Genomic DNA, 27961 nt, shown 5'->3' on the forward strand with positions numbered 1-27961 from the left:
TGTGTTTTGGCTCCCTGTTCTCTTTCATTGGCTAATTTGGTGATTCCTATGCCAAGACCACAGTGTCTAATTTCTGTTATTATCTAAGTCTTGATATCTGAAATGGAAAGTTGTTTGTTCTTCATCGAGGATGTTTTGGCTATATTTGTCCTCGTTCTCTGTCTTATAAATTTTAGAATCATCTTTTCAAGCTCCTTGGAAAACTTTGTTGAATGGATTTCTATCGAATCTAATGATCGATTTGGGGAAAATGGACGTCTTATGAAATTGTCTTTCCATTTATGAATATTATATATGTATATATATATATATCGCCCCATTTATTTACATCTTGAATGTCTTTCAATAATTTTCTCCATAAAATCTTGTACATTTTTTGTTAGCTATAGCCCAAGGTCCCTTATATTTTTGATTTCTATTGCCAAAGGTACATTTTTTTGTGTGTTGTAAAATAACGTATAACATAAAATTTACTATCTTAACTATTTTAACTATACAGTGCAGTGGTATTAAATACATTCATATTGTTATGCAGCCATCACCACTGTCCATCCCCATAGCTCTTTTCATCTTGTAAAACTGAAACTCTGTGCTCGTTAAACAATAACTCCTCGTTCCCTTTTCTTCCCAACCCCTAGTAACCACCATTTTGCCCTCTGTCGCTGTGATTTTGACTACTCTAATGATCTCATATAAGTGGAATCGTACGATATTTGTGTTTTCTGTATGACTGACTTATTTCACTTAGCAGAGTGTCCTCAAGTTTCTTCCAATTTGTAGCATCTTTCAAAATTTCCTTCCTTTTTAAGGCTGAATAACATTTCATTGTATTATATACCACATTTTTCTTACCCATTCATCATCTGTTGATGGACACTTGGGTTGCTTCCATGTATTAACTATTGCGAATAATGCTGCTATGAACCTGGCTGTGTATACAAATATCTCTTCAAGGCTCTGTTTTCAGTTTTTTTTTTTTTTGGTATATACCTACAAGTGGAATTGCTGGCTCATATGGTAATTCTATGTTTAATGTTTTTGAACAACTGCCATGTTTTTTCACAGTGGCCATACTATTTTACATTCTCATCAATAGTATACAAGGGTTCCAATTTCTCCCATCCTTGCCAATACTTGTTATTTCCTCATGTTTTGATAGCACCCATCCTACTGAGTGTGAAGTTATATCTCATAGTTTTGATTTGCATGTCTCTAATGACAAATGATGTGACGTTAAGCATGTGCCATTTGTAGTTCTTCTTTGGAGAAATGTCTAGTTAAGCCTTTTGCCTATTTTTGATTCAGGTTGTTTGTTTTTTTGTCGTTGTTGAGTTTTAGATGTTCTCTCTCTCTATATTCTAGATATTAATCCCTTATCAGATTTGCAAATATTTTCTCTCATTCTGTGGGTTGCCTTTTTATTTTATGGATAGTGTCTTTTGATGTACAAAATTTTAAAATTTTCATGAAGTCCAGTTTGTCTTTTTTGTTGTTGTTGCCTATGCCTTTGGTGTCATAGCCGTGCTCGCTTCGGCAGCACATATATGAAAATTGCTGTCATAGCCAAGACATCATTGCCAAATCCAATGTCATGAAGCTTTTGCCCTATGTTTTCTTCTGAGAGTTTTATAGTTTTATGTCTTTGATCCATTTTGAGTTAATTTTTATATATGGTGTTAGATAAGGGTCCAACTTCATTCTTTTGTGTGGATATCCAGTTTTCCTAGCACAAATGGTGTACTTTTAAGATATTACATTTCTAATTGTTGCTCATAAAGAGAAATGTAGTTGATTTCTGTATGTATATAGATACTTCTTGATCGCCTTTCTTATTAATTATAATTTGTCTGTAGAATCTTTCAGATTTTTTGAGTACAATGAAAGGATCTGTGAATACTGACAATTCTGTTTCTTCTTTCTCATTTCTTATCCTTTTTTCCTTGTCTTTCTGAATAGCACTGGCCGGGACCTCCAGTACTGTGTTGGAAGGAAATGGTCAGAGCAAGAATCCTTGTCTTGTTTTCCTGATTTTAAAAGGCATGCTTCTAACATTAAGCATTGAGAGTCAAGTTTGCTCTGGCTTTGGTAGAAATGTTTTACCAGATTAACAAAGTTTCTTTGGTTTTTAGTTCGCTAAGAGGTTTTATTTTAAATGGACGTTAAGTTTATAAAATTCTTTTTTTTCTGCCTTATCGTTGTATTTTTTTCCTTTTAGTTTATTAATGAGGTCAGTGACATTTTTTGGATTTTCTAATATTAAAATAACCTTCAAGTCCTGGGATAAGTTCAACTTGGTCATGATGCATTATATTTTTTGTGTATTGTTGGATTCAGTATAATTACAGTATTGTTCAGGATTTTAAAGCTGTATTCCCAAGCGAGTCTGGCCTGTAATTTTTCTGTTTTGTACTATCTTTGTTTGGTTTCTAGTATTAAAATTGTATTAGCCTTACGAAATGCATTGAGGTCTTTTCTCGTTTTTCCTTGTCATGGAAGATTGGAACACTTGGCTCCATGAAAGTGTGATGGAATTCGCCTATAAAACAATCTTTTTCTGTTTTCTTTACGGAAAAAGTTTAAACTTTTAATTCAGTTTATTTAAAGGAATAAAGGACTATTGAAGCTTTCTATTTGTTTCGAGCCACTTTTAGTAAGTTAATTTTGTCTAGGAATTTGTCCCTTTCATTTGAGTTTTCAAATTCATTGATTTGAACTTATTCATCATATTCTCTTTGTGACCTCCCTCATTAAATTTTCACTACAGCCGTTCGTGGTAACTATTATCAGCTCTTCATGTTACAAATGACGAAACAGAAGCTCAAAGAGGCAGAGTAACTTGTCTCGGTCAAACAGTAGGAAGTGGCATAGCCAGGATTTAAATTCAGGTTTTTCGGAGCTGCAAATTGCTGTTTCTACTGTATCATGCTAGGCCTTGAGGAATGGGTAGGATTTGGACAGACAGAGATGGGAAAGAAAAGGCTTTTGTGGACAAGGAACAGCATGTGCAAATGTGCAGAAGTGGACACATGAGGAAAATGTGGAGAGGTCTGTTTGGGCTGAAAACTCAATTGAGTGTTGGGTAGATTGGGAGGTGAGTGCATATCTTGCTGCTGTGTCATGTTGAGAAACAGAGAGAGGCAAGAAACACCGGCTCTGTTCCCAAGGAACTCACTGACTGGTTGGGGAGCTAAGACTGATCCAGGGAAGTTAGCAGCAGGCTAATTGCCATGAGGATGGTGGGGACAATTAGTGTTGTCAGAGTTTTGAGAAGATACACCTTTGGGCAGGGGTGGTCAGGGTTTCAGCTGAGATGGATAAGATTTGACTGATGGTGAGGAGGGCGGCGTGGGCGCTGGAGGTGGGATGCAGGACGTGGGAGAAGATGTGATAGCTCGGAAACTCAAGGTATCAGGAGAGTGGAGTTGAGTCTCGGCACCTTCCCTTCGTTTCTCCATGCCCAGTGTGAGACTAGCCTCCACTTTCTTCTTTTCTTTTCCAAACAATGTAGGCCAGATTTTTGTGGCTTAGAACAGAAAGCCGTGTTGATTTTGATACATCCTCTGTATGCAAATTTTAAAATAGGGACTTATCGCACTGAGTAAATGGTGGCAGGCTGGCTGCGAAGAAGCCAGCTGGGATGTTCCCAAGATGTTGGCATGTGCTCCCATTGTCTCTGAAATCCTGTCTATGAAAACCCTTAAACCCTTCTGGGCCCTGGCCGTTCGGAGCTCTCGACCCCTGTGGGTGCCAGTGGATTCTGGCCAAGTGGTTTGTTAAATAAGTGCTAGGTTCTTTCGTCACCACAAATGCCCCTTTGTTAGGGAGAGAGAAGCAGAGAAAACAGGGTGGACAACGGGGCCTCAGAGTCAGATGGGCCCGAGTTTGAATCCTAGTGCAGCCACCAGGGCAGCTAGTTTCCTCATTTGGATGGGGGGATAACGACAGCACCTACATCATAGGGATATTCCAAGCCAGGGGTCCCCAACCCCTGGGCCACATAGCAAGAGGTGAGCCGTGGGTGAGTGTGCGAAGCTTCATCTGTATTTGCAGCTGCTCCCCAGCACTAGCATCACCGCCTCAGCTCCACCTCAGATCATTAGGCATTAGGTTCTCATAGGAGCACTGGTCCCTGGTGCCAAAACTGTTGGGGGCTGCTGTTCTAAGGATTAAATGACTTAAGAATCATGCCAGGCAACCAAAAGCACTCACTGTGTTAGCTATTGCTAGCTATCATTAGAGGCTGTGTTTCTTTAAAGTATATGCTAATTGCAAACAGTGAAGGAAGAGTATAGCATGCTACTAGATTGTATAACCTGGGGCTTCTCTTCATCTGAGGGTGGATGGGAATCAGGAAATGGGCCCATCTTTGAGGAAGATCTGAAGATCCTTATTTTCAGATGATGAAACTGAGAGGTCAAGTGACTTGAATTTGAATTTGGGTCTCTCTGACTCCAGATTTAGTGTTTATTTCTCTGGGCCTCAGCCTTCTCCACAAAATGTCAGTTGTCTAGTGGTTACTTGCACAAGATATAACATAATCATAATGGAGCTGGGAGAGCCTGGGATAACCCGTGGGTAGTGACATTGAAGCTGAAGGCTGGCTCTCACCTTCCTCTCTCTCTTCTTCCCTTTTGGGGGCTTCCAGCTGTAGGCAAGGTCCTTAGTGTGGGGATAGGAGTTGGGGCAGTGATGTGTGTGTGTGTGTGTGTGTGTGTGTGTGTGTGTGTGGTATGTGTATGTGGTATGTATATAAAGTCATGGGAATTCATAGGCAAGGATTGCAGGGACCTGTCTTCTCTGGACCCAAAATGGAGGGTCCTCTTGGCAACATCATTGTTCATCATCCTGCCATTTTCTGGTGGTCTTTGTAGAACATCTTGTGTCCTTCTCGGGCTTAGCTGGAGGCCACCAGATTTGCCTCTGGCTTCCTGTCAGGATCTCAGCCAGGTGGGATTTTTGCTTGTCTTTAGATGCTGCAGGCTGATTCGTGCCTACTTGTGAGGGTTCCCTGCCACCTCCTTTGCTCCTTTCTCTACCTTGGAGAGCCCTTTATGGAGCTGCCAGTTTGGTTTCGACAAAGAGCACTAGCACCCCTCTGTCTCTGAGTTCTTGAGCCAGGAGAAGTCCTTTTTCTTGACATCTTTGTACCTGTGTTTGTTGTAGATGCTCTTTAGAATTGTCAGGTCCCGGACAAAGATCCTGCAGCAGAGAGGACTAAGACAGAAAGGCTACCTCTGTCAGCCAGCTGCCCTGGCTTTCTGGGACTCAGGGATTTTCTCCCTTCCCTGGAAGTTACTGATCATGCCAACAGCCACCATTGTGTGCCAGGTGCTGGGCAGGGTGTTTTATATGCTTTATGTTATTTAATATTTACATCACCATATTGGAGAGTAATAGTTTTTATCTTCATCCTACATGTAAAAATGGAAATTTAGAGAAAGTAACATCTCCAAAGTCGCAGGCAGGCCTGGGATTTGATCTGAGGCTTGTCTTACTCCACAGCCTGTCTCTTAATAGCCACATTGCACGGTGTTCCCCTGGGGATGTTTCGTGAAACACAACTCTCTATGGTGAAAGGCAGTGGTGAAACATTGCTATCTGCACCCATCTCCTGGAGATTTAAAATGCACACTACCATGCTGGAAGCCCTAAGGGGTCTTACAGAGAAAAGACCTAATTTTTTTTTTAAACCAGAATTTCATAGATTCCCTTAAAACATAGAACACCTTCTTGTCTTCCTTCCCTTCTTCTTCCAATGGACTACCACTTAGTCATGTGGCATGACTAGTACTTTCTGGAACACACTTTGGCAACCACTACATTCGGCAAGTCTCCTGTCTTTGGACCTAGTTTCCTCATCTGTAAAATTAAGGGTTTGGAGCATCTGACCATGATGATGTAACTGGCACTTGACTTGCTCTCCAGCTCTAAGCAACTAGAAATCTGAATAAAAGATGTGAAATAATTATTTTCGGACCTTAGGTGACAGGCAGCTCAGGACTTTGAATCCTGAGAGAAGAGAAACAAATGAGGTCAGCCCTGCCTTCAAATAGCCTTTCTACCTGGAGTCGGATTTCAAAACGTGGCACAGGAAGCGGGGACACAAGCAGGGCCCAGCAGTCTCCTGCTTTGAAGGGAGTTTGGGGAAGTTGAGCTGCACAGGGGTCTGTCCTGGTGCTCGTGCATTTATTCTGTCAGTTAGTCTTGGGTAGGAATTAGAGGCCAGGCACCGGAGAAGGCTCATCAAGGAGGGTCATTTTGGCAGGGATCTGAAGGATGAGTATGAGTTCACCAGGCAAAAACAGAAGGGTGTTGAAGGCAGAGGGAAGGGAGGAGGCTGGCATCTAGGCCCACTGGGAGTTCCTGGGCAGAGAACAACTGTGAGAAATGTGGAGGGCTGGCCTCGAATAAGCCCCTACGTCTTACCCAGGACAGGAGGACAAATGTGTTAAGTAAGTATGTGGGAGTGAGTGTCCGAAGGTGGGTGGTACTGGGTGGAGCTGTTTTCTCAATTCCAGGACCTGATCTCAGGGACCAGAGTGGGATGTCTTTGGGGATCTGACCAGAAGGGTCGGGGAGTGGGGAGGGGCTAGTTCTTTGGGGGAGCATTCTCCACCTGTTTCCCGGTTGGCCGAGGCGCTGCACAGGCTGACAGTGGAAACGCTTGTGCAGGAGAAAGGCCTCTATTCAGGTGCCTCGTGTTAGTCTGCAGAGGAGGAGGCAGCAGTTAATTTCGAGATTTGCTTGTCTTTGAATGGGGGTAATTGCTGGGAGTTGCCAGTGTTCTAGATTGTACCCTGGAAGTGGGGGAGGGAAGAGGGGACTGTCACAGGCTCTGCTGAGCACTGCTCCCTATAGGCAGCATGGAGAAGTCCCAGAGGGGTGGCCCTGGCTGGGGAGCAGTGGGGATGCAGCAAGGGGACCACAGGATCACAGCAGGCAGGGCTGGGCCAGAAGGGCCCTCAGAGGTCACATGATCTGACCCGCTCATTTTACAGATGGGAAAACCAAGATGCAGAAGGGTGGGCACTTGCCCAGGGTCACACGGGTGGGCCCAGCTAGGCTGCTTGGCTCCAGTGAACAACCCAGCCATCCTCCACATTGGCCATGCTCCCTGTCTTCCCTCGGCCCCTGAGTCCATCTGAGGCTCCCCAGGCTGGGGCCTGTGTGTGTCAGGAACCCCTCTCCCTTTCTCTGACTGCAGGGGATCAGCGTGGCGGTGGGGTCACTGAGGCCAGCAGCCTTCTGGGGGGCTCACCACGACGTCCGTGTGGCCGGAAGGGCTCCCCGTATCACACAGGGCAGCTGCATCCTGCAGTGCGTGTGGCCGATCTCCTGCAGCATATCAACCAGATGAAGACGGCCGAGGGCTATGGCTTCAAGCAGGAGTACGAGGTGCAGGGCCCCAGTCCAGCCAGGAGCCCTCGCCAGGGCCTTGCCTGGTTCCTCACTGTGGTCTCAGACCCTGCCGACCTTCAATCCAGCCCTGATGGACCCTTGCTCTGATAGTTCCCAACTTAATCTAATTGTTTTGACCTTTTCCTTGATCCTAATCTCAGACTGACCTGGTTTCTCACTCTTATCCTTAACCTTACTTGAAATCTAACCTCGAACCTTATCTCAATCTCCATCTGGACCCTGATCATTCCCTTATCCTCTCCCCAATGTAAATGAACACTGACCCTGACCTCTAACCTAGCCCCCAGTCTGCCTTTGACCCTGACTCTCATCCTAAACTCTGTTTGAAATCTGACTTGAATCCCATCCTACCTCCATCTGGACACCACCCTTATCCTAATCTTAATTTGACCTTCTTCCTAACACAAACCTAGATTTAACCTAAACCTCATCCTCATTCTAAAGTGTCTCTGAATTCTGTTCTTTTTTTCTCTTTTCTCCTTTTCCTCCCCCAACACTGCTTGGTTTCGAACCAAGCTGATAAAGGGAATTATGGTGAATTTTCTCAGACTCCAGGTTTAACCCTGAACCTGGCCCTTATCAGGGTCCCACCTGCATCCTGTTGAGGGGATACAGGTGTTGTGAATGGAGGGGTTTCTCTCTCCCACTGACTTCCATTTTTCCTTCTGGCAGAGCTTCTTTGAAGGCTGGGATGCCACAAAGAAGAAAGATAAGGCCAAAGGAGGCCGGCAGGAGCCCCTGCCTACCTGTGAGTTCTGGGGAGGGGCCTTGGGTCTGGGGCAGTGGGTGGGAGGGAATAGGAAGAGGAACAGCCAGAGTGAGCCATTTACTGAGTGTCTGTCACATGCCCAGCTGTGTGCTGAGCATTACACCCATTATCTCACTTACTTCTCTCAATAATCTGGTAAAGTGGAACATAATATAACCCCACTTTACAGATAAGGAAACTGAGGCTCGGGAGGTTAAGCCCCCTGCCCAAGGTCACACAGCTAATACTTGCCTGAGCAGCACACAGCCTTGGGCCTTCTTGACATCACAGCCCAGAGTCTAACCACTGGTCTGTCCTGCCCTCCGTGGTCCCTAAAGCTTACTGGTCAGTCGCAGGCTTCCCTGCCTGCCCGCAAGTCTGGCCTCCAGGAAGCTTTCCTTCACTGGCCCGGATCTGGGCTCTCCAGTTCAGCCCCTGCCCACCCGCTCTGTGTTTCCAGATGATCGGCACCGAGTGAAGCTGCACCCGATGCTGGGAGACCCGGATGCCGACTACATTAATGCCAACTACATAGACGTGAGTGCCTCACCCTTGACCTCTGCTGACCTGGCCCTGCCCGCTCCAGGCTCACTGTGCAGGCAGGGCAGAAACCTGTCAGGAGATAGATAACTGGGGGTTCAGATGGCTGGGTTCTGAGAACCCCCACCTCCTAGAGTCAGTGCTCCAGGGAGATCAGAGGAGGGGAGGACAGAGTGGGCAGCAGCCATCAAGAAAGCTTCCTGCAGACTTCTGGGATTAGCCTGAGAGATGGGGGGCCTTCAGTGAGGCAGCATGAAAGGAAGAGAACGGACAGGTAGGCCTAGTGGTGAGAAAGGGTCCCCTCTCCATGAGGAGCGAAGGGGCTTGGAGGTGGGATCCCATGACTCAGTGAAGCTGAAGGTAGGCAGGGGCTGGATTGTGAAGGCCTCGAAAGGCAGAGTAAGGAGATTGGGCTTTTTCCTAGGGGCACCAGGGCGTTGTTAAAAGCATTTGACTATGATCAGAGTAGTACTTTAAGAATAATAACTCATCTTTATGCAATATGTACTGTGTGCCAAGCACTGTGCTAAGCACTTTATACCAAATATTTAATTTTATATAAACTCTACAACCACCCTACGAAGTAGTTAGCATCATGACCTCACTTATGGGTGAGGAAACTGGGGCTCAGATTCCAGGTGAAGCTACTTATCCCAGGTTATGCAGCTAGTGAGTGGTCAGGAAGGGACTCAGATCTCAGCCTGTGTCTCTAAAGCCTTTGCTGCTAACCATGAAGCTCTCCTGTCAATCATGGCAGCAACTAGATCTGGCTGGGCCAGAGGAGGGGCCAGCAACAGGGCAGGCAGCCAGGAGGCCTAGGCTGGGATGTGAAAAAGGGGTGATGAGTCTGCTCCCCAAGTGAGGATGAGGGTGAGATAAGACCCTGGTCAGACTCCTTCACCCTGCAGCAAGCCAGGTTTGGGAGAGAATCATTATTCATGATCAGATGTATTTTGAGTCCCTACGATGTGCCAGGCGTTGGACTAGGCACCAGGGATACAGCAGAGAACACGACAGACACGGTCCCTGCAGTCCCTGAACATATAAATTCTAGTCGGGGAGACATATAAATATATACACAAGCAGAGTAATTTCAGACGAGATGGGAAAGCACAGGCCAGAAAAGAGGAATGATTGGCCCAGTGTCGCGCAGCAAGTTAACAGTAGGACCAGGGTTAGCTGTGGCAGGCCGCATGGGGGGAAGGAGGGCTTAAGCTGACATAGGGTGGCCGGAGAGGAAAGGAAAGGATACCTCAGGCAGGGAGTAGCATGAGCAAAGGCCTGAGGTGTGTAGGAGGAGGAAGGCGCATATTTGGGAGTTAAGGTAGCTGGGGATTCTGGAGATGACCTTCTTTTGTCCCTCTACCTCACCTCCTCCTGGGGGCCACTATTTTTCCCAGAATTCCTTGCCTTCTCCCCGACCTCCCATCCTCTCCCCTGGCTGAGGTACGGGCCAGGCCCAGCCCTCTCAGACTCAGGCAGCTTTGGCGACAGCTTTGGGGCCTCTCCTTGGTCTCCTCAAGGTCCCAGCCAGCTTCTCCCTGGGCCTCAGCAGGGACACGCCACTCCCTACTCCTCGGCCCAGCCCTGTCCACCCGTCTCTGCTCTGCCTCCCCTGCTCGCATCGCCCATTCTGGCCACTCCTGTGCTCCGTCCACTTCCATCTGCCTCTGGCCTAATATCTGTCTCTTTTGCTTTGTACTGTTCCCTCACTGGAATCATTAAGATTCGGATAAACCGTGAAGTAAGTATCTCTCTCCTGTTCCCCTCCTCCTCTTCCTCCTACTGTCTGTCTGACCAGCTGTATCTCAGACTCTCTCTCAGTCTCTGGCTGTCTCTCTCTCTCTCTCTCTCTCTCTCTCTCTCTCTCTCTCTCTCAATCTCTCTCTTCTCTCCTCTCCTTCCTGTCCTTCTTCCCCTTCACTTGTCCGCCCAGCAGCAGTCTGGCCAGGGGCCCTCCAGGGGGTGAAGATTCGACACTATATCCCATTTGTATGCAGTTCTCCCGCATTTCCACTGCCCTGAGAGATGGGCAGCAGTGTTGGGGTGCTTCCTCAAGCCCCATTTCTGCACCGGCCACCACCTCTGTCACCTTTGTCCCCATCCCTCACTAGCCACACTTTCTGCTGGGCCCCAGGTGGTGTGGGTGGGTGTGGGGAGCTGCCTTGGGGTCAGGATCTTCAAGGAAGTGAGGACAGCCCCGGTCGGTCCCCTTAAAACCTGTTACCTGGGTGTTCAAATCCCTTCGTGATCAGTTTGTTTGAAACTCAACCCCGACCACTTTGTCCTCAATTTAGCCCCAATTTGAATGTTTTATTTTGGGGAGCAGTTTGGGTATTCTATTAAAAAGCTGTGTCATCTTTGGGCCTTTAAAAAATATTTAAAAAACCCCAGATCATCTGGTGATTCTCTGATTTTACATATATATAAAATTTTTCATAATATTTGATGCCTGATGGGATTGTTTGCTATTTTGTGGGTACATTTTGTGTTTTGTCTCCTTTTTTCTTTTAGAAATATACTTCTTGCTTTTTTATGATAATAAAAATAGTTCATTGTCAGACTGTCAGGCAACACAGAGATGCCTAACACACAGCGTGAAAGGTTCCTGCAGTTGCATCTGCCAGAGGTGGCCAGTTGCCCCAGATGTGCCCCCTAGACATCCCCCTTATTCTGAGTGCTCTTAAGCAGTTGGTTTGTAAGTTTCCCAAATTTAAATGGACTATTAGGCCCATGAAGTGCAGTGGCTACACTCAGCCCTAGTGCCCCCATTAAGAGATGGTGAATATAGATCATTATACTTTACACCTCAGTTTCCATGCAATACACAGTTCTACCCATTCAGTTCATTGTTGTCAGGATCTTAAGAAACGCCCTAAGAAGGCTTGGCTTAATTTGGCTTCAAATGCCAGTTACCAAGAGTGTTATTGGCCGAGCACTTGCTCTGTGCCTGCACCTTAGGCACATCATATCGTCTTTACCGCGCTGTCTGAGCTAGGGACCCACATTTGGCAGATGAGAAAATTGAGGTTTAGAAAAGTTAAATGACTTGCTCACAGCTGCATGGAGCTGGGTCTCAAACCTAGCCTGAGCCCTCGACCCTAAAGCTAGATCGTGATTCTCTCCCTTTTGGGGAGCATCAGGATGCCCTGGGGGTCTCACCCACCACGCAAGTGGTCAATCTCCTAGCTCCACCCACTTGGCTGCAGGGAGGACCAGGTGTCTGCCCCATGAGCAGGCTCCTAAGACATGCTGGTGCTCTGCAGTGTGAGGACCGGGGCTCTCTAATGCTGGTCCCTAAAGTGGGTGTTATCTTCCTTTAAATCTGATCATTTTAAACCTTCCGCTTTGCTGTCCTCTATGTAATATAATTGCACAATAATGCACCTGTGCAATTAAAAATTGACATGCAGGTATTGATGGTTATCTGTTTAAGAACATATTTGCTGATAGCATATGGGTGCTAGCACTGTGCTGGGCCCTGGAGGGACAGAGACAGATGAATCGGAAGAGACTCTTGCGCTCATGTGGCATTCTCAGGCAAATGGGTTTTAGGTGGAGTAGCCTGTTCCCAGCTTGACCAGCTCTGGGAGCACTGGCAGCATCTTTGCTGGGCTCTCTCACTTCTGACCCCAGTTGCCCAGCAGCTCTGCTGAGGACTTGAAGCAGAGGCAATGGCTAGGGGGACAGCAGTAGGGAATTAGGCTAGTCTTGGAGAAGTTCCAGTAGTGAGGGCTGAGTGAGTTTGGGAGGCTTTTCCTTATTGGTATCTTTGACTGTGGTTTGGTTATTTTTTTACAGGAATGGGATGTAGGTATACAGCAGACTTTCTGAGGTATATGTCTCACTATTATCCTCATACGCAGAGGAGAACAGAAGCTTAGAGAGGCTGAGAGCCTGGCTACTCCAAGTATGTTTTGAGGCCCAGCATTGGTACCACCTGGGAGCTGGCTGGAAATGCACAGTCCCAGGCCACCCCAGACCTTCTGCATCTGAATCTGTCTTTTAACTGGATCCAGGAGATATGTGTGCATATTAGAGGCTGAGAAGCGCCCTCTTAGTACCTAGAGTCACACAGTTACTACTTGGCAGAGCTGTGACAGGAACCCAGATTAACTTGACTCCAAGGCTAAGATCTTTAACCTCTATAGTAAAACACCTTCTGCCCCAGGAATTCTTGACAGCCACACTAGATCTTCAGGGATACTCTTTGACCTTTGAAGTAGTAATCATAATAATAGCTACTATTTATTAAGTACAGACACTGTGCTTGCCACAGTGCCAAACCCTTGACTTACATTACTTTACTCTTCACAACAGCCCGAGGAGGTAAATACCGCAATGATTCCCATTTTATAGATGTGAAAATCGAGCATAGAGAAGTAAAGAGATTTGCCTAAGGGCACACAGTTAGCAAAAGCTCAGTAGAGCCTGGGTTTGAACCCTGGCAGTCAGGGCTCCTTGGTCCTGGGGGCCCACAGGGCTGGAGGCATTAAGGGAGCTGTGTAGAGACTGTGAACTTGAGGCTAGTGGCTGAGCTCGGTGGTTTTCTCCTGCACCAGCCCTGTAGCACTTTTCACCTGTAATTCCGTGTTGCTTTCATGATGCCCTGGGTGTCACGTGTGCACAGGACCTCAAGGGCAGCTGTGGCCCTGAGGTGGGAGTGGGGTCTGGCCAGCTTTTCTTCTCAGTCTGAGGGCTCTGGGGATGGAGGATGAAGTAGCTCTTGGCCTCTATTCTGTGGGAGATAATATAGGTAAAGTGCTTAGCACAGTACGTGGCCATAATTGGGTCTCAAAATTTATTATTTTTATTATTGATTTTAGGTATTTAAAAAACACTTATCTAAGAATCACAAATAACCCATGTGCTCATTTGTTCCCAGCCTGAAGCCTTCATCTGGGCCCTCAAGCTCTGGGTGACAGGTCGTAGGGAGGAGGCACCGCCCATTCTGGTTGCTCCAAATGGGGCTGGGATAGCTGATGAGACCCAGCCTAGGGTCTGGGGTTGCTTAGCGCCTCTGGGGTTTTGGGGACAGGGCAGGGTCACCTTGGCCTTTATTTGTCTCCAAACAACAGCTGGGTTGTGAGCAGATTGTGGATAATTGTTTCCAATTTATGGATGGAGAAACCCTCTAGACCTATAAAAAAGTCGTGTCCTCCCTGGCATCACACAGCAAAGATGGGTTTAGACCCAAGACACTGGTGTCCCACCTGTTCGCCCTTCTTGCTCAGGGACTGGAAGGAGAGGGTCACCTGGTTAGGAGGTCCTGGGGAAGAGGGTGGGGCAGTTCTGGGGGTGGGGGTGTGCTGCTTCTGGGAGAGGAGGGCAGAGGAGGCCTGAGCGAGCGAGGGGCTGCTCCTTGGGGTCTCACTATGCCCTCTTCTCCTGTTCCAGGGTTACCACAGGTCAAACCACTTCATAGCCACTCAAGGTACCTGACACCTCTGCCCATGTGCTCCTATGTACTCCCAGTTTGCTGAATGCCCTCTGTCACCTTTCTGCCTTCCCTGCCCAGCTGCTTGACTTCCTGTCTCTCTTCTGTCTCTGTCTGTCTGTCTGTCTGTCTGTCTGAGTGAGCCTCACTCTGGCTGGGTCTTCTGGAACCTGGCTGTTAGTCTCTGTTCCTCCTTGTGCTTGTGTCTCCCTGATATGCCCGGTCTAGCTGTAGCTCCCTGTCCACCTGTCTGGCTCTGATGTGGTGCATGCAGAGAGGCTAGCCAGGCTCAGTCCTCACGGCTGTGGATTGTGCCTTTCTGTCTGGTGGCCACCTGGGTCCCCCTGGCTGTGTCTTTTCCCCCTGACTGTCTATTTGTTTATCTTTCCTGGAGACTTCTGTCATGGCCCTCCAGCTCTGCCTCCTGGGTTCCACTCAGGATGACCGAGGTCTCCAGCCAGGCCCTTCCTGATATTGCCCATCCCCCAGGGCCCTCCAGGCATAAGTTGGCAGTTTTTGGGGTGTGTATGGGGTGTGCATGAAGCCCTCATCGGGGCTCAGAAGCTTCCTGGCTTGGGATGGTAGTGCTGGGTGCCAGGGGTGCTGACCCTGGGTGGAGACCTTGCCTCAGGGACAAGCACCCTCTGGGCCCCCAGGGCCGAAGCCCGAGATGGTCTACGACTTCTGGCGCTTGGTGTGGCAGGAGCATTGTTCCAGCATTGTCATGATTACCAAGCTGGTGGAGGTGGGCAGGGTAAGCGGGGCTGTGCGGTGAGGGGGGCCTGGTAGGCTAAGGGGGGCAGCAAAGAGCCCACTGAGCCTGCCCCTTGGGGACTCCAGGTAAAATGCTCACGGTACTGGCCAGAGGACTCAGACATGTACGGGGACATCAAGATCACACTGGTGAAGACGGAGACTCTAGCCGAATATGTTGTGCGCACCTTCGCGCTGGAGCGGGTGAGTCTCCCGTCACCTGGTCCCTCCGGAGGTGCCCGAGGTGGTGGGGCAGAGCCCACCTCCCCACCTCCCCCAGCCCAGGAGCAGGAGCAGGGAGGAGGGCACCGCTGCCCTCCCAGCAAGGCTGCTGCTCGGTCACTGCTGGGAGCGCTGGGGGTCAGGAAGGTAACCGGCTTTGCTGGACTCCAGCGGGAAGATGAGACACTAAAGACGATGAAGATAGTTTGTACTGGGCACTGTGCTGACCCCATTACACATACTGTTTCAGCCCTGGAAAGCTCTATGGGATTAGGCATTTACTATTAACCCCATTTTACAGATAAGGCAAGTGAGGCTCCATGGTTACGTCACTCATGAAAGGCCACAGGGCCAGTGATTGGCCAAGTCCTGTCCATGATTCCATTTGATCCTATGTAAGATCCTCAGAGGAAAGATAGTATCCCCATTAGTCTAAGACCAGAGAGTCAAAACGATCTCCTACAGTTAACAACAACTTGGTGGCAGAGGTGGGTGTTTAATAGCGCAGGTGCAGGCATCAGGCAGGCCCCGGCCCAAGTCTCATGTAACTAACCTTGGACAAGGGGTTTCTCGGTGGGCCCTAGTTTTCTCACTTGTTCGAAGAGATATTAACACCCACTCATAAGTTTATTATTGGGATTAATTGAGATCCTGCTGTGAGATGCTCACCAGAGTGCCTGGCACACAACAAGTGTCTAACAGATGCCAGCAGCGACTGACTGTGGTTCCTGTTGTCTCCCCAGAGAGGCTACTCTGCCCGGCACGAGGTCCGCCAGTTCCACTTCACGGCGTGGCCGGAGCACGGCGTCCCCTACCATGCCACAGGGCTGCTGGCCTTCATCCGGCGTGTGAAGGCCTCCACTCCACCTGATGCTGGGCCCATTGTCATCCATTGCAGGTGGGGCTCTGGGAATCTCCAGAAAGAGGCCATGAGCTGGGTTGGTTCAAGGTCCCTATAGGAGACTGGGCTTGGGTTCTCCTACTTAGAGATGGAGGATACGAGAGAATGACCCCCAAGGATCCTTTACCCTTTGAGCTTTGGCTCTGAGGTTGGCACCCCCACAAGGAGGCCCTTGGACTGGATGACGAGGGGGTGCTGGAGACACAGAGGGGTTGGGGTTAGCAGCACCGAGCAGTATCGAGTTCAACAGGTGTACACTGCACACCTGTGTGCTAGGTTTGACCTAGATGCTGGGAAGGACTTTGCCTCTTCTTCAAACTCGGGGTCTTTCCTTACCCCTTGGCCTTCACACCCTCTGTGGCTTTGACCTTTACTCCTCCCTTTTCTGACTCCTGCCTTGGTTGGGTCCTACAACCCCAGTTGCCCTTTCTCTACTTGCTTCCTACCTGGCTCCACATCTTCCTCTTGTCTCCTAAGTGAGGCCCCAGTGCCCTGGCCTGTCCCTCCCCCTACTCTGCCACTGGAGAGCTTTACCTCTGACCCTGTGGCTTCGGCAGGTCTCCTCAGCCCACAAGTCCTTGGCCTCTGTCTTGTCCTGGCTCCTCTATTTGGCTTTTTAATAGCTCCCTAAATGCCACAAAGCAGACTCATTCCCCTCCCTGCCCTGCCACCCCCAAACCAGCTTCTCTTTGATTTCTTTAGGCCTCTTTAAGATACTGTTTTTTTTTTAGAATAAAACTTCATCGATGATTAATATACTTAAAGCAAAATATACAAAGAATAAATGTATATATAACTTTATGAATTTTCACAAATCAAATACACCTGTGAAATAACCAGCACTACTTAGATCAAGAAACATAACATTAACAGCACCCAGAGGCCTCCCTTGTCCCTCCTAGAGTGATCGCTCTCCTGACTTCTAAACCACAGAATCGTGTTGCATGTTTTTGAACTTTGTTGTAAATTGAATCATATAGCAGGTGCTCTTTGGTGTCTGACTTTTTTCTCTCAGCTTATGTTTGTAGGATCCATCCATATTGTATCATATTCCACTGGACAAATAAGCCACAACGTATTTATCTCTTCTGCTGTTGATAGGCATTTGGATGGTTTCTAGTTTCAAGCTATATGAATAATGCTGCTAAGAACATTCTATTGCATGTCTTTTGGCCAATGTATGCAGCCTTTTCGGTGGGTTATGTACATAGGAGTGGAATTGCTTTCTGTGCGCACATTCAGCTTTAGTAGATAGCGCCAAACAGTTTTCCAAATTGGTTGTACTAATTTAAGGCCCCGCCAGCGGTTTATGGGGTACCCAGGTGCTGTACGTCCTCACCAACACTTTGATACCACCATTTTCAAGCTTGAGATCCTGGTATCATCGTCTGTTCCCCCTGCCTTCAACTCCACTCTATCTGGTGCTGAGCACAAAGATCCCAGAGATGGATCCAACACAGCCCAGCCCTTGACGAGCTCCCAGTTGGGTTAGGGAGACAATCATGTACCAATAGCAGGAAGGGTGTTTTAATAAAAGCCTGCCCAAATTGCTCTGCGAGAATGCCATCTGCTGGAAGGATTGTGAGTGGATACAAATGTGTGGGGCTTTGAAGGATGTGCAGGAGATTTGAGGGTAAATCAGGAGCAAGAACAGTCTTGAATTAATTTCTGAGCATCACCTTTATCCCTCCACCCCAGCTGAAGTTGCTAAGTTTCTGCGTCTTCCCTGCCCTTTCCCTCCTCTCCTGCCTGGGGAGGGGGTGTCTATGTGTCCCCCTCCCCCTGTGTGGTGTACACATGGCCGGGTGTCCCAGGGCCACTGTTCTCTTCTTTCGCTCGGTCCCCGGCTCCTTCCCCGAGGCCCTGACCTGGCCTGTGCCACTCTCTCCCCAGTGCGGGCACCGGCCGCACAGGTTGCTACATCGTTCTGGATGTGATGCTAGACATGGCCGAGTGTGAGGGCGTCGTGGACATTTACAACTGCGTGAAGACCCTCTGCTCCCGGCGGGTCAACATGATCCAGACCGAGGTAGGGGACGCAACCCTTTCTCCGCTCCCCGCTCCAGGACTCGGGTTCCTCATGCGGGAGCTCAAAGCTGGTGTCAGAAGGGTATCCTGAGGCTCTTTCCCTTCCTAGGATTCCCTCTTGTTCATTTCCCATTATGAACTTGGCCTGCCAGCCCCTCAGGATCTTCTAAACTTAGCTCTGCTGTGTTCTGCTGGGTGAGGTCAAATAGCAGCTGGCCAAGGTCATAGGTTCTGCAGTCAGGACAGACCTGGGTTTGTATCTTTACTAGATGTGGCGCCCTAGAATGTCCCTTCACTGTCAGAGTCTCTGTAGGGTTGTTATAAGAATGAAATAGGAGATAAACATACTCATGAAGGTTGTTTCAAGTAAGGTAGTAACATGTGGCTTGACTCCACTTCAGGGCAGCCCTGCCTCAACCTTGACTTTGCTTCCTCCTGCCACCACCCCTAAAACCTCTAGCTTCTAGGCCCCACCTAATTCCTTATATTCTCACCTCCTGTTCCAGGAGCAGTATATCTTCATCCATGATGCAATCCTGGAGGCCTGCCTGTGTGGGGAGACCACCATCCCTGTCAGCGAATTCAAAGCCACCTATAAGGAGATGATCCGCATTGACCCTCAGAGTAATTCCTCTCAGCTGCGGGAAGAGTTTCAGGTGGGGCATGTGTGTGTGTGTGTGTGCGTGCGCGTGTGTGTACGTGTGTGTGTGTAGGTGTGTGGGTACAGTTTGTAAGTGAGTGAGTGTATGTGTGTATTGGAGATCCTCAGTGCTGTAGGAGTTGTTGAGAGCCAAGCTAGCGAAACAGAATCGGGCTACTAGAAAGGACTTAGAGACAGTGGAGGAGACAAGGCATCAAAGCGGTTAGGAGCCCAGGCTTTGAAGTCGGATAAACCTTGGTTCGGATCCTGGCTTACCTAATTAAGAGCTGTGAGTGGCCTTGGACACTCACTATACCTCTCCAAGCCTCAGTTTTCTCATCTAGAAAAGAAGTATAGGTAATATTGCCCTTGCAGTGTTTATAGTCATCAGGATTTTTTTTTGGTTGCAAGTAACAAAATCCAGCTCAATGGTTATTGTACCTGGAAAGTCTGAGGATGGTACAGCTTCAGTAATGGCTGGATCCAGGGGCTCAAATGATGGTGCCAAGACATAGTCTCTCTCTATTTTCAGTTCTGCTCTCTTTTGTTTTTGACTTCATTCTCAGAATCACACCCTGGACCCTAACAGAGCTGGGCTCGTGTCATCTTTTCTGTCAGGAGACTGGAAAAGGGTATTTTTCCAGTGGTCCACAGTGTGGTTACTAGGCAGGCAGAGACCCCGGATGCCTTCTCCACTCTAGGGTCCCTGTGAGGGTTCACCTGGATGGTACATGTCGGGTGCCTGTTGCTCTAGAGCTGGCACAGAATGATGTCACAGAAAATGCTGCCTGTGATTCCTGGAGAATGCTTTTGGGCTCTGGGGACCGTGAGAGACTGGGGTTTCCTGTTAGAGATCTCTAAGGACAAGAGAACGAAACAGACCCCGTGAGTCAGGATGCATGAGGCATGAAGACAAGGTGGGGAAGAGTCCAGAGTCCCTGGCTTGCTATAGTGCCAGGTGTTTCGGACTTGAGTTCTCTTCAGAGAGGGTTGTGACCAAGGAAAATGACTACCTATGCCAGGTCCCTGGCGTCCGCTTCGTAGAAGACATGGGGTCTCAGGGCTTGTCTCTTTGAAAGTCTCTGATAAGCTAGTAATGATCGTCTCTGTGTGTGGAGCCCCGCATGTGCCAGGCTCAGTGCTGGGTGCTCGACGTTACCTTACTTCATTCTCCTAACGGTCCCTTGGGGTAGGCCTATTAATATCCCATTTTACAGTTGAGGAGAAACGAGGCTGAGAGATACAGTAGCTTGTCTAAGGATAAACGTGTGGCCAGGAGGCAGATTTCAGTCTCCACAGCCCTGTCCAGGCGCTGCGTGGCCTGGAGACAGGGACCCTGGCTCCCTGCTCTCTCTACCTCTCTCTGGACTTCGATTTCTCCATCCGTTAATAGGGTTAGTAACCCGGCCCGGTTTCCGTCCCGGGACGGTGAGGAGGCCAGAAAGCACTGACGTGGCCCCCGTTCCTCTGCTGCCCCTTGTAGACGCTGAACTCGGTCACACCACCGCTGGACGTGGAGGAGTGCAGCATCGCCCTGCTCCCCCGGAACCGGGACAAGAACCGCAGCATGGACGTCCTGCCACCCGACCGCTGCCTGCCCTTCCTCATCTCCACTGATGGGGACCCCAACAACTACATCAACGCGGCCCTGACTGACGTGAGGGCTTGGGCGTGGGCTGGGCTCTGGGACTCCCCGACTCGGCAGCATCTGGGGAGGTCCAGGAGCCAGGGAACACAGCTGAGGGCTCCGGTTGGGGGACCCTCTGCTCTTTCTGGGGACCAGGCCCATGGGGTGACTTCCTGTCCCCAGAGAACTTCTATTCAGGGCATCAAAGCCAGTATTCCTCCTCAGGTATTACTCTGGGCCTGAGTAGGGGTCTGGGTGGTAGAGCGCAGGTAGAGGGCTGTCACCAGCATTGGGCCCAGCAGAGCCTACGGCAAGAGGAGTGGTTTGGGAGTTTGGGCTGGGAAGGCTGGGAAGGTTTGGGGTTGGGACTTGAGACCAGATGTCTGGAGTGAGGGGAGCTCATCTTAGAGTGATTGAGCTGGAGCCTGCTCTAGGACACAGCGTGGAATAGTGACTCATTCCCTGGTTCCACCTTGGCCATGGTCTGAGAGCTCAGGAACCATTTAGAAGTCCGTTCTCCTGCTCCCAGCTCAGGGGGCTCCACCTCCTTCCCTGGGTGTTGAAAGCAGAGCAGGGGCTTTAGGGCCCAAAGAATAACTCCCAAGATGCTGCCATTTGAGTGAGGAAGAGTCACCCCATTCCTTTCCCAAATTGGCACCCGTTGAGAGATGGGTGCAGAAGACAGACAAGCTGGAGATCGAAATGTTACCTTTTAAAGAAAACTGATAAAACTGCAGAATGTGAGTTCCGATACATGGCTCAGTGGGCTGGCTACTCTTTCGCTCCTTAGGCAGGCTTGTCCCATATATGACTGTACAGGCCATCCCCTCCCCATCAGGAATAGGCCTTAATGTGTGGCAGAGGCAGGAGCAGTTGAATGCATACTTTCTGAGGACAGGCTGGCCTGGAAAAAGAGAGGAAGGGGCTGAGCATGTGCAGTCCTTGTCCCAAACTCTCCATGGGAGGAGCGCATGAAGGTCGGTCAATGCCAGGTGTGTCAACCACTGGACGTCTCTCCACGTGGAGATGAGAGACATGGAGAAAGAGGTTCCCTCTCAGCAGGTATGAGGGAGACGTGCCTTTCTTGGTCTGGTTCTTGGCCAGAGCACCTTTGCAAGACAGTGCAGGGGACAGTGGGGTTTCTCTATGGAGAGAAAGCCACCATGTTTGCTTCCCAGGGGCTTCCTGGCATGAGCTGAAGGCAAGGGGACAAGCAGTCCCAGCCACCGAAGGGAGCGGTGGGAGAGGGGCCCCCCAGTCACTGTCACTCATTCTGGTGGAATGTGTGAGCGTAGGTGTGCTCAGGGGGGCCAGGGTCCTGGAGAAGTGGCATGGGTGCAGGAGAGTTTTCCATGGAAACTTAGGAATCTGTGACCTCCCTCCCAGCCCACTTGCGGCCTCAGTGTGCCCATCTGCACACTGCGGGGCTGGACAGGAGGCTGTCAGAGGATCCTGATGATCTCTGAGCTGGGGAGGGTCACGTTGAGATCCCTGGCCCCGAGTGGGAATGGGCCGCTGGGGACAGGCCACGTCTTGAGATCTCTCCTTTTTGAACCTTGCATTTAGGGAAGGGGTTAAGACAGTCATTAAACAAATATACAAAGGAATGTCAGATGCTGGAAATTTCTACAACAAAGAACCAGGCAGAAGTATTTACTATGGATTTTGGGGACCTGTGAGTGTGGCTATTTTTGATGAGGGAGGTAAAGAGAGCCTCTTTGAGGAGGTGACATTTAAGCAAAGACCAGACAGAAGTGAGGGAGAAAGCTAGGTCAACACTTGGGAAATTCATTCTCGGCTACAGGAATAGTGGATGCAAAGGCAGGGAGCAAGCTTGGCCAGCCTCTGCCTACCAGGCCTCAGCTCCCATTGCCATACATTTGAGAATCTTTCACTGTTTAGTTCCTGGGAGCCATGAGCTTGGGCCCTAGAGGCCTGGGGGCTCACCTTATCAACTCAGGCCTCTGTACTGGCCAACCTCTGACATGGGCCACCAGAGGCAGCCGCTCCTACGGCAGAGACTTGGGCCATGTCGGGGCTCCACTGAATCCTGACTCCACCGCAGAGCTACACACGGAGCGCAGCCTTCATCGTGACGCTGCACCCACTGCAGAGCACCACACCTGACTTCTGGCGGCTGGTCTACGACTACGGGTGCACCTCCATCGTCATGCTCAACCAGCTGCACCAGTCCAACTCTGCCTGGGTGAGGGCCCTGCCGGCCGATGGTCGGGCTGCCTGCTGCCCAGGGCCTCTGTGTGATCAAGGGCACATCCTGAAAGTCAGGGTTTGGATCCCAGCTCTGCCACCTCTTTGTCGAGTGACCTTAGATGGATCATGCTCCCTCCCAGAGCCTTGGTTTCCTCGTCTATAAAATGAGGTTGTCGGATTAGAGAAAAATAGCTGCTCTTTATTGAGTACTTGCTGTATGCCAGGGGCTCTGCTTTGTACTTAGAGGTTCAGGTGAGAAAATTAAGACCCAGAGAGGTGAAGCACCTTCTCCAAGGTCACAGCTGGGAAGTGGCAGAGCTGTTCCCCTACTCTGGGCTGCCTCCTTCCAGAGCCTCTGCTTTTTCAATCACTCAACTAAACTCCCCATTATGGGGGCTTTTGAGGCAGAGTATAGTTCCAGCCTCCTTACTTCCTGATTGTTTGATCTAGGATAAGTTAACTGACCCCTGTGAGCCTCAGTTTTCTTCTCTGTGAAATCGGGACTATCGAAGCACTTGTTCTCTTGTGGGTTATTGTCAGGATCATGTCAGATGTACGTAGGATGCTTAGCACTGTGCTGTGTCTAGCACATTGGCACAAACTATATGGCAAGGATGAAGGCGATGAGGGTGACAGTCACTTCTGAGACTGGTCTAGACACTGGTTCAGTGACTTCAGCTAGAAGGTCTGCTCTGTTTCCTTTTGGGGCTCCCAAAGCTGGAGCTCCTGGAAGGTGCAGATGCTCAGCCTTTCAGCCCTGCAATGACCATATCCTCTAGATCTCTGAGTCCCCTCCATTCCCAGTTCCCCGTCTGAGGAGGTTGGGAGGATTTTCTATAGAATGAGTATGACAACCTTTTAATGACTGTCTAGCGAAGACTTGTTACCTGGGCTCTTTATGAGTCAGACACTCGGTATAAATAACCTAGGACTGCAAGGCAATGGGCTCTAACCTCTTGGCAGGGATCTAGAGAGAATCCCATGTGGCAAGGACTTGCCCTTGTTCAGATGGAGGGGAGGGACCCAGAGGGAGGCTCACACAGATCTCATTCATGGGTCACTCATTTGCTCATTCATTCAGCCATCTTTTACTACAGGCTACTTCCCGTAATGTGTAGTGGGAGAACACACAGGGAGAACACACAGCCCCTCCCAGATCTCACTGTCCAGGCACAAAACACAACAGTGACAGCAGAGGGAAAGGATTAGCATGAAACTGGCATAGGGACACAGGAGCCTGAGGGGTAATGTATCAGGGATGGCTTCCTGGAGAAGGTAATATCTGAGCTGAGATGTGTAGGAAGGGTAGAGTTAACCAGGTGAAGAGATGAGGACGAGTGATCATGGAGAGGAAGCAGCCTGAGTGCATGGAGTTGCCAGGATCCCAGGCAGAAAGAGGAAGGTAGTGGCCTCTCCTTGGGTGTGGTCAGAGAGGGGAGTAGATGGAGCATGGCGTTGTCTGGGAGGAGTTTGGGGGCCATTTCATAGTTGGAGAAGCTGGGGCCCAGAGAAAGGAAAAGCTGAGACTAGAAGCTGGGGCCTGGGACCAACTAGCCCAGAGGAACTGTGCATGTATGTGTGTGGGGGCTGCTCCTCCTCTACGGCCTGGAGGGGGTACATTTAGGATCCTGACTCCATGGAGTGGTCCTAGGGCAGGTGTTGAGCTGTGTCACAGCATCAGGGACACCCCACCTCTGTGAGCTGATATTGGAGGGCAGAAGTAGTGAGAGAGACCAGGGGTCGGGGGTGCTGAGATGGGTGGGGTGATCAGTCCCTGGGAGAAGGCAGCCTCATGGAGGTGTGTGTGTGAGTGTGTGAGTGTGTTGGGTGTAGCTGCATAGCGGCTTGGCAGTAAGTACCGGTGTACCCGCTGTGAAGTTTGTCTCAGCTGACCTGAGTGTGTCAGTGCAGAGCACACTGGGGCAGGCGCGTGCTGCAGCCTGATGAGTGAGTGGTGGAGAGTGGGGGGCACCTTGAAGGTGTATCTGGAGTGGGTGGGTGGGCCACGGTGCACGGGAGCCCTAGAGCGAGTGTGGAGGTCCAGGGTGGGTATGAGCAGCAGCCGCCCAGCCGGCTTTGCTCAGCTGTCCTCTCCGGCCCCCAGCCGTGCCTGCAGTACTGGCCGGAGCCCGGCCGGCAGCAGTATGGCCTCATGGAGGTGGAGTTCGTGTCGGGCACTGCGGATGAAGACTTGGTGGCCCGTGTCTTCCGGGTGCAGAACATCTCTCGAGTGAGTGATCTGGGAGCCCCGGGTGAGAACCTGGGGGGGCGGCTTGGGTGGCCTGTAATGACCTTCTCGAGGTCACTAGGGGCCTTATAATGCTGGCACTCACGTCCCCCTGGCTGGCTGCCCGCGCCCCAGCTGCAGGAGGGCCACCTGCTGGTGCGGCACTTCCAGTTCCTGCGCTGGTCCGCGTACCGGGACACACCTGACTCCAAGAAGGCCTTCCTGCACCTGCTGGCCGAGGTGGACAAGTGGCAGGCAGAGAGCGGGGACGGGCGCACTGTCGTGCACTGCCTGTGAGTGCTGGTCCTGCCATGGGGCGGGAGGAGGGGCTGGGGAGCCCTGGGGTCAGGGGCAAAGGTCCAAAGACTGGCACCAAAGCCCCTGAGCTCCCAGATGGCCTGACCCTGCCCTTCCTGTAGGAACTCAGTCAGTTTCCAGGGTGTAGACTCAACCCTGAACTACCCAGGACCCTCTGTGTGATGTTTGACTTTGCCAATTTAATTAGAGTCCCGTCATAATTGTTTACCCCATTGATAAGGTAGTACACTTTTTAAGCCAATGGATTTCCGGTCTTTGTTCATGAATGCTCACATATAACTTTTCATTCATTCATTCCTTCATTTGTTCACATGCCCCATTCATAACTCATTTATTCACGCAGGTCTGAGTGCAGTCACTCCTTTGTCCCCCACTTTTTCATGCTTTTAGCGCTTACCAGCCCTTCCCAGTGCCGGGCTGGGCAGGCTGGATGCAGGGATAGGGAGCCGACTCAGGCAGGGCCTGGCTCTCGGGGACTTTCAGTTCTGGTGGGAGAGATTGCTGGAGAAGGGAGCCAAGGGCCTAGACAATCCTTCATCTTCTGAGAGGTACCTTACACCTGAGTTACAGGGAACAGAGGAGGGAGAGGGACTGGGCATAGGAGGGTGTCTGGGTGAGAGGCTGCAGTTTGACGCAGAGTGTATATGTGTGCACCTGTGTTCGTGTTGCTGGGGCTGACTGGCGTGCTCTGTGTTTATTCTCCATCTGATCTCCAGGTTTTGCTTGTTGCCCTGCTGCCCTGCTCTGTTATTATCTGTCTCCCTGTCTTTCTCTCGGAGTGTGTCTTGCCTTCTTTCCCTCGGAAGCTGCTCTGTTTCTCCTGAAGGCACTGTCTTCCAGATAGCTTCAGCTTTGGCTGTCAGTCAGCGTCTGATTCCACTCCCTTAACCTTGTTCTGCTGCTCTCCAGTTACCCTCCCTCTGAGTTCCCCGGCCCCTCCCCTCACCTCAGGGCTCCCAGACCCTGGCCCTGCCCTTGCCCTTTGAGTTCGGCCCCCCACCCCCAAGCCCTGTCCCAAACCTTTTGTGTCTTGTACTTAGAAACGGGGGCGGCCGCAGTGGCACCTTCTGCGCCTGCGCCACGGTCCTGGAGATGATCCGCTGCCACAACCTGGTGGATGTTTTTTTTGCTGCCAAAACACTTAGGAACTACAAACCCAATATGGTGGAGACTCTGGTGAGGGACCATGTCCCCTGTGCCCAGCCACTTCCAACTTCCTGGTCCATCTCCAACCAGGCCCTTCAGCACCCACTCTCCCTTATCTGGTCCCCATAATTGGGCCTTGGGTTCTAGTCCTGTAATGCCAAAACATTACCCCCAAGTCCCCCCTTCTCCCCAAAGGTGGGCCAGATCTCGTACTTGCCCTGTCTTCCCCAGTACTAGAGAGGGTCAGGTTCGTGATTCCTTCTCTTCCTCTCCCCAGGATCAGTACCACTTTTGCTATGATATGGCCCTGGAGTACCTGGAGGGGCTAGAGTCAAGATAGCGGGGGCCCCTGGCCTGGAGCATCCACGGTGTACTCAGGGCCAGGCCCACCATCCTGGACTGATGAGGAAGATCTGTGCCAACGCTGCTCAGCCACAGCCCCCACGGGGAAAACACCAGAGCGGGCAGTAGGCCATCTTGGAGCCACCTTCCACTGCGGGTGGAGCCTTTCATCGTGTACCATGGGCAGGCTGGGGCCCAAGGAGGAGCTTAGCAACGCTGTAGCCCAGCCCACTTGTATCGGGTCCTGCAGAGTCCTGGCACTGCCTGGCCGAGCGGCAGGGCTCAGAACTGCCTGCTCTGGGGGCCTTAGGCCCAAGCTCCTTGACTGTCTCCCAGCCCTTGGTGGGGTGTATACCAGGCCAAGGTTCCACTCAGTGTGGGTGGAGAGTGCGTTGGGGCTTGGCATCTAGAATCCCATCTGGCCTAGCCCCTGAGGGTCTTGGGGGGACTGGGCTGTGCCCTCATTTGCTACTGGGCACATCAGACTGGGTCTCCCCAGGGGGAACTGCAGCCCCCTCCTCCACCCGCTGCCCCCTGCAGCCCCCAGGATATTTTGCTCATGATCTTTCCCACTTCTTCCCTGATGTGTGCTCTGAGCTTCCCTGAACCAGGATCTGCTCATCCCTAACCTGTCGTTTATAGGGCCCCTTCCCTGCCTCTGCAGAAGGATGTCACCTCAGGCCCGTCTGCCTATAAATTTCAGGCCACACTGGCCAGATCCTGCTCAGCCTGGGCCAGTGACACCAAGGCTGAGCAATACCCGCTGGGGTTGAGGGCCCTGTGGCGCCTGGTCAGGCTGCCCACTGTGGGGAGGGCACTACTAAATCACAGGTGCCCACAACCTCTAGAGTTTGGAAGAAGAAGATATATTTTGGGTTGGAGGATCAATGCTTTTTTGTTTATTTTGTTATTTTTTCATGGGTGGGTGGGAAGGTCTCTTTAAAATGGGGCAGGCCACACCCCATTTCGTGCCTCAATTTCCCCATCTGTAAACTGTAGATATGACTACTGACCTACCTCGCAGGGGGCTGTGGGGAGGCATAAGCTGATGTTTGTAAAGCGCTTTGTAAATAAACGTGCTCTCTGAATGCCACAGAGTGGCCTTGTGTGTTTCCAACCGGCCTGACCGGGGTCTGCCAACCTGCCCCAGCCTCCCAGTGCAGTGGGAGGACCCTGGACTAGAAGTTAGGGGCCTGGGTGCTGGTCCGGCCTCGGGTTTTCCATCCATAAAATGGGGTGTGGTCCAGAGCATCACTCAGGGCCTTTCCACTTGCAGAGGTGGTTCCAAGGGACTCTGGTTATTGCTGCCTCTTCCCAGGCTTCTGAAGCAGTTCCTCAGGTGGTGGGCTTTCTCCTGAGACCCCCACGGGCCACAGAGCTGCCTCCCAGCCTTGGGGGCCTG

The 27961-nt window shown here is 50.5% G+C and overlaps 1 protein-coding gene across 6 annotated transcripts in view; it reads left to right on the plus strand.

Annotated features, from left to right (window-relative positions):
* The window catches only part of PTPRU (protein tyrosine phosphatase receptor type U), a 77520-nt gene extending 49868 nt beyond the window's left edge, over positions 1–27652 (plus strand). The window contains exons 16-30 of one of the 6 annotated variants that reach the window (XR_005651943.1): positions 7205–7395; positions 8092–8167; positions 8628–8704; positions 14105–14141; positions 14801–14898; positions 14985–15101; positions 15863–16017; positions 17914–18049; positions 18555–18704; positions 20172–20345; positions 22381–22521; positions 24631–24756; positions 24836–25046; positions 26112–26247; positions 26495–26566. Coding sequence is in view for 5 of the 6 variants with exons in the window: in XM_039858695.1 (XP_039714629.1) it covers positions 7205–7395; positions 8092–8167; positions 8628–8704; positions 14105–14141; positions 14801–14898; positions 14985–15101; positions 15863–16017; positions 17914–18049; positions 18555–18704; positions 20172–20345; positions 22381–22521; positions 24631–24756; positions 24889–25046; positions 26112–26247; positions 26495–26557 (1835 nt within the window). In the remaining variant the exon portion in view is untranslated. Of the gene's footprint in view, positions 1–7204; positions 7396–8091; positions 8168–8627; positions 8705–14104; positions 14142–14800; positions 14899–14984; positions 15102–15862; positions 16018–17913; positions 18050–18554; positions 18705–20171; positions 20346–22380; positions 22522–24630; positions 24757–24835; positions 25047–26111; positions 26248–26494 lie in introns of all 6 variants that reach the window. The other 5 variants (XM_039858695.1, XM_039858696.1, XM_039858697.1 and 2 more) reach the window with 5 other exon arrangements.
* The last annotated feature ends 309 nt before the right edge of the window (positions 27653–27961 follow it).

This window comes from Pteropus medius, unplaced genomic scaffold (assembly GCF_902729225.1).
Source record: "Pteropus medius unplaced genomic scaffold, Ma_sr-lr_union100, whole genome shotgun sequence".
Lineage (NCBI taxonomy): Eukaryota > Metazoa > Chordata > Mammalia > Chiroptera > Pteropodidae > Pteropus > Pteropus medius.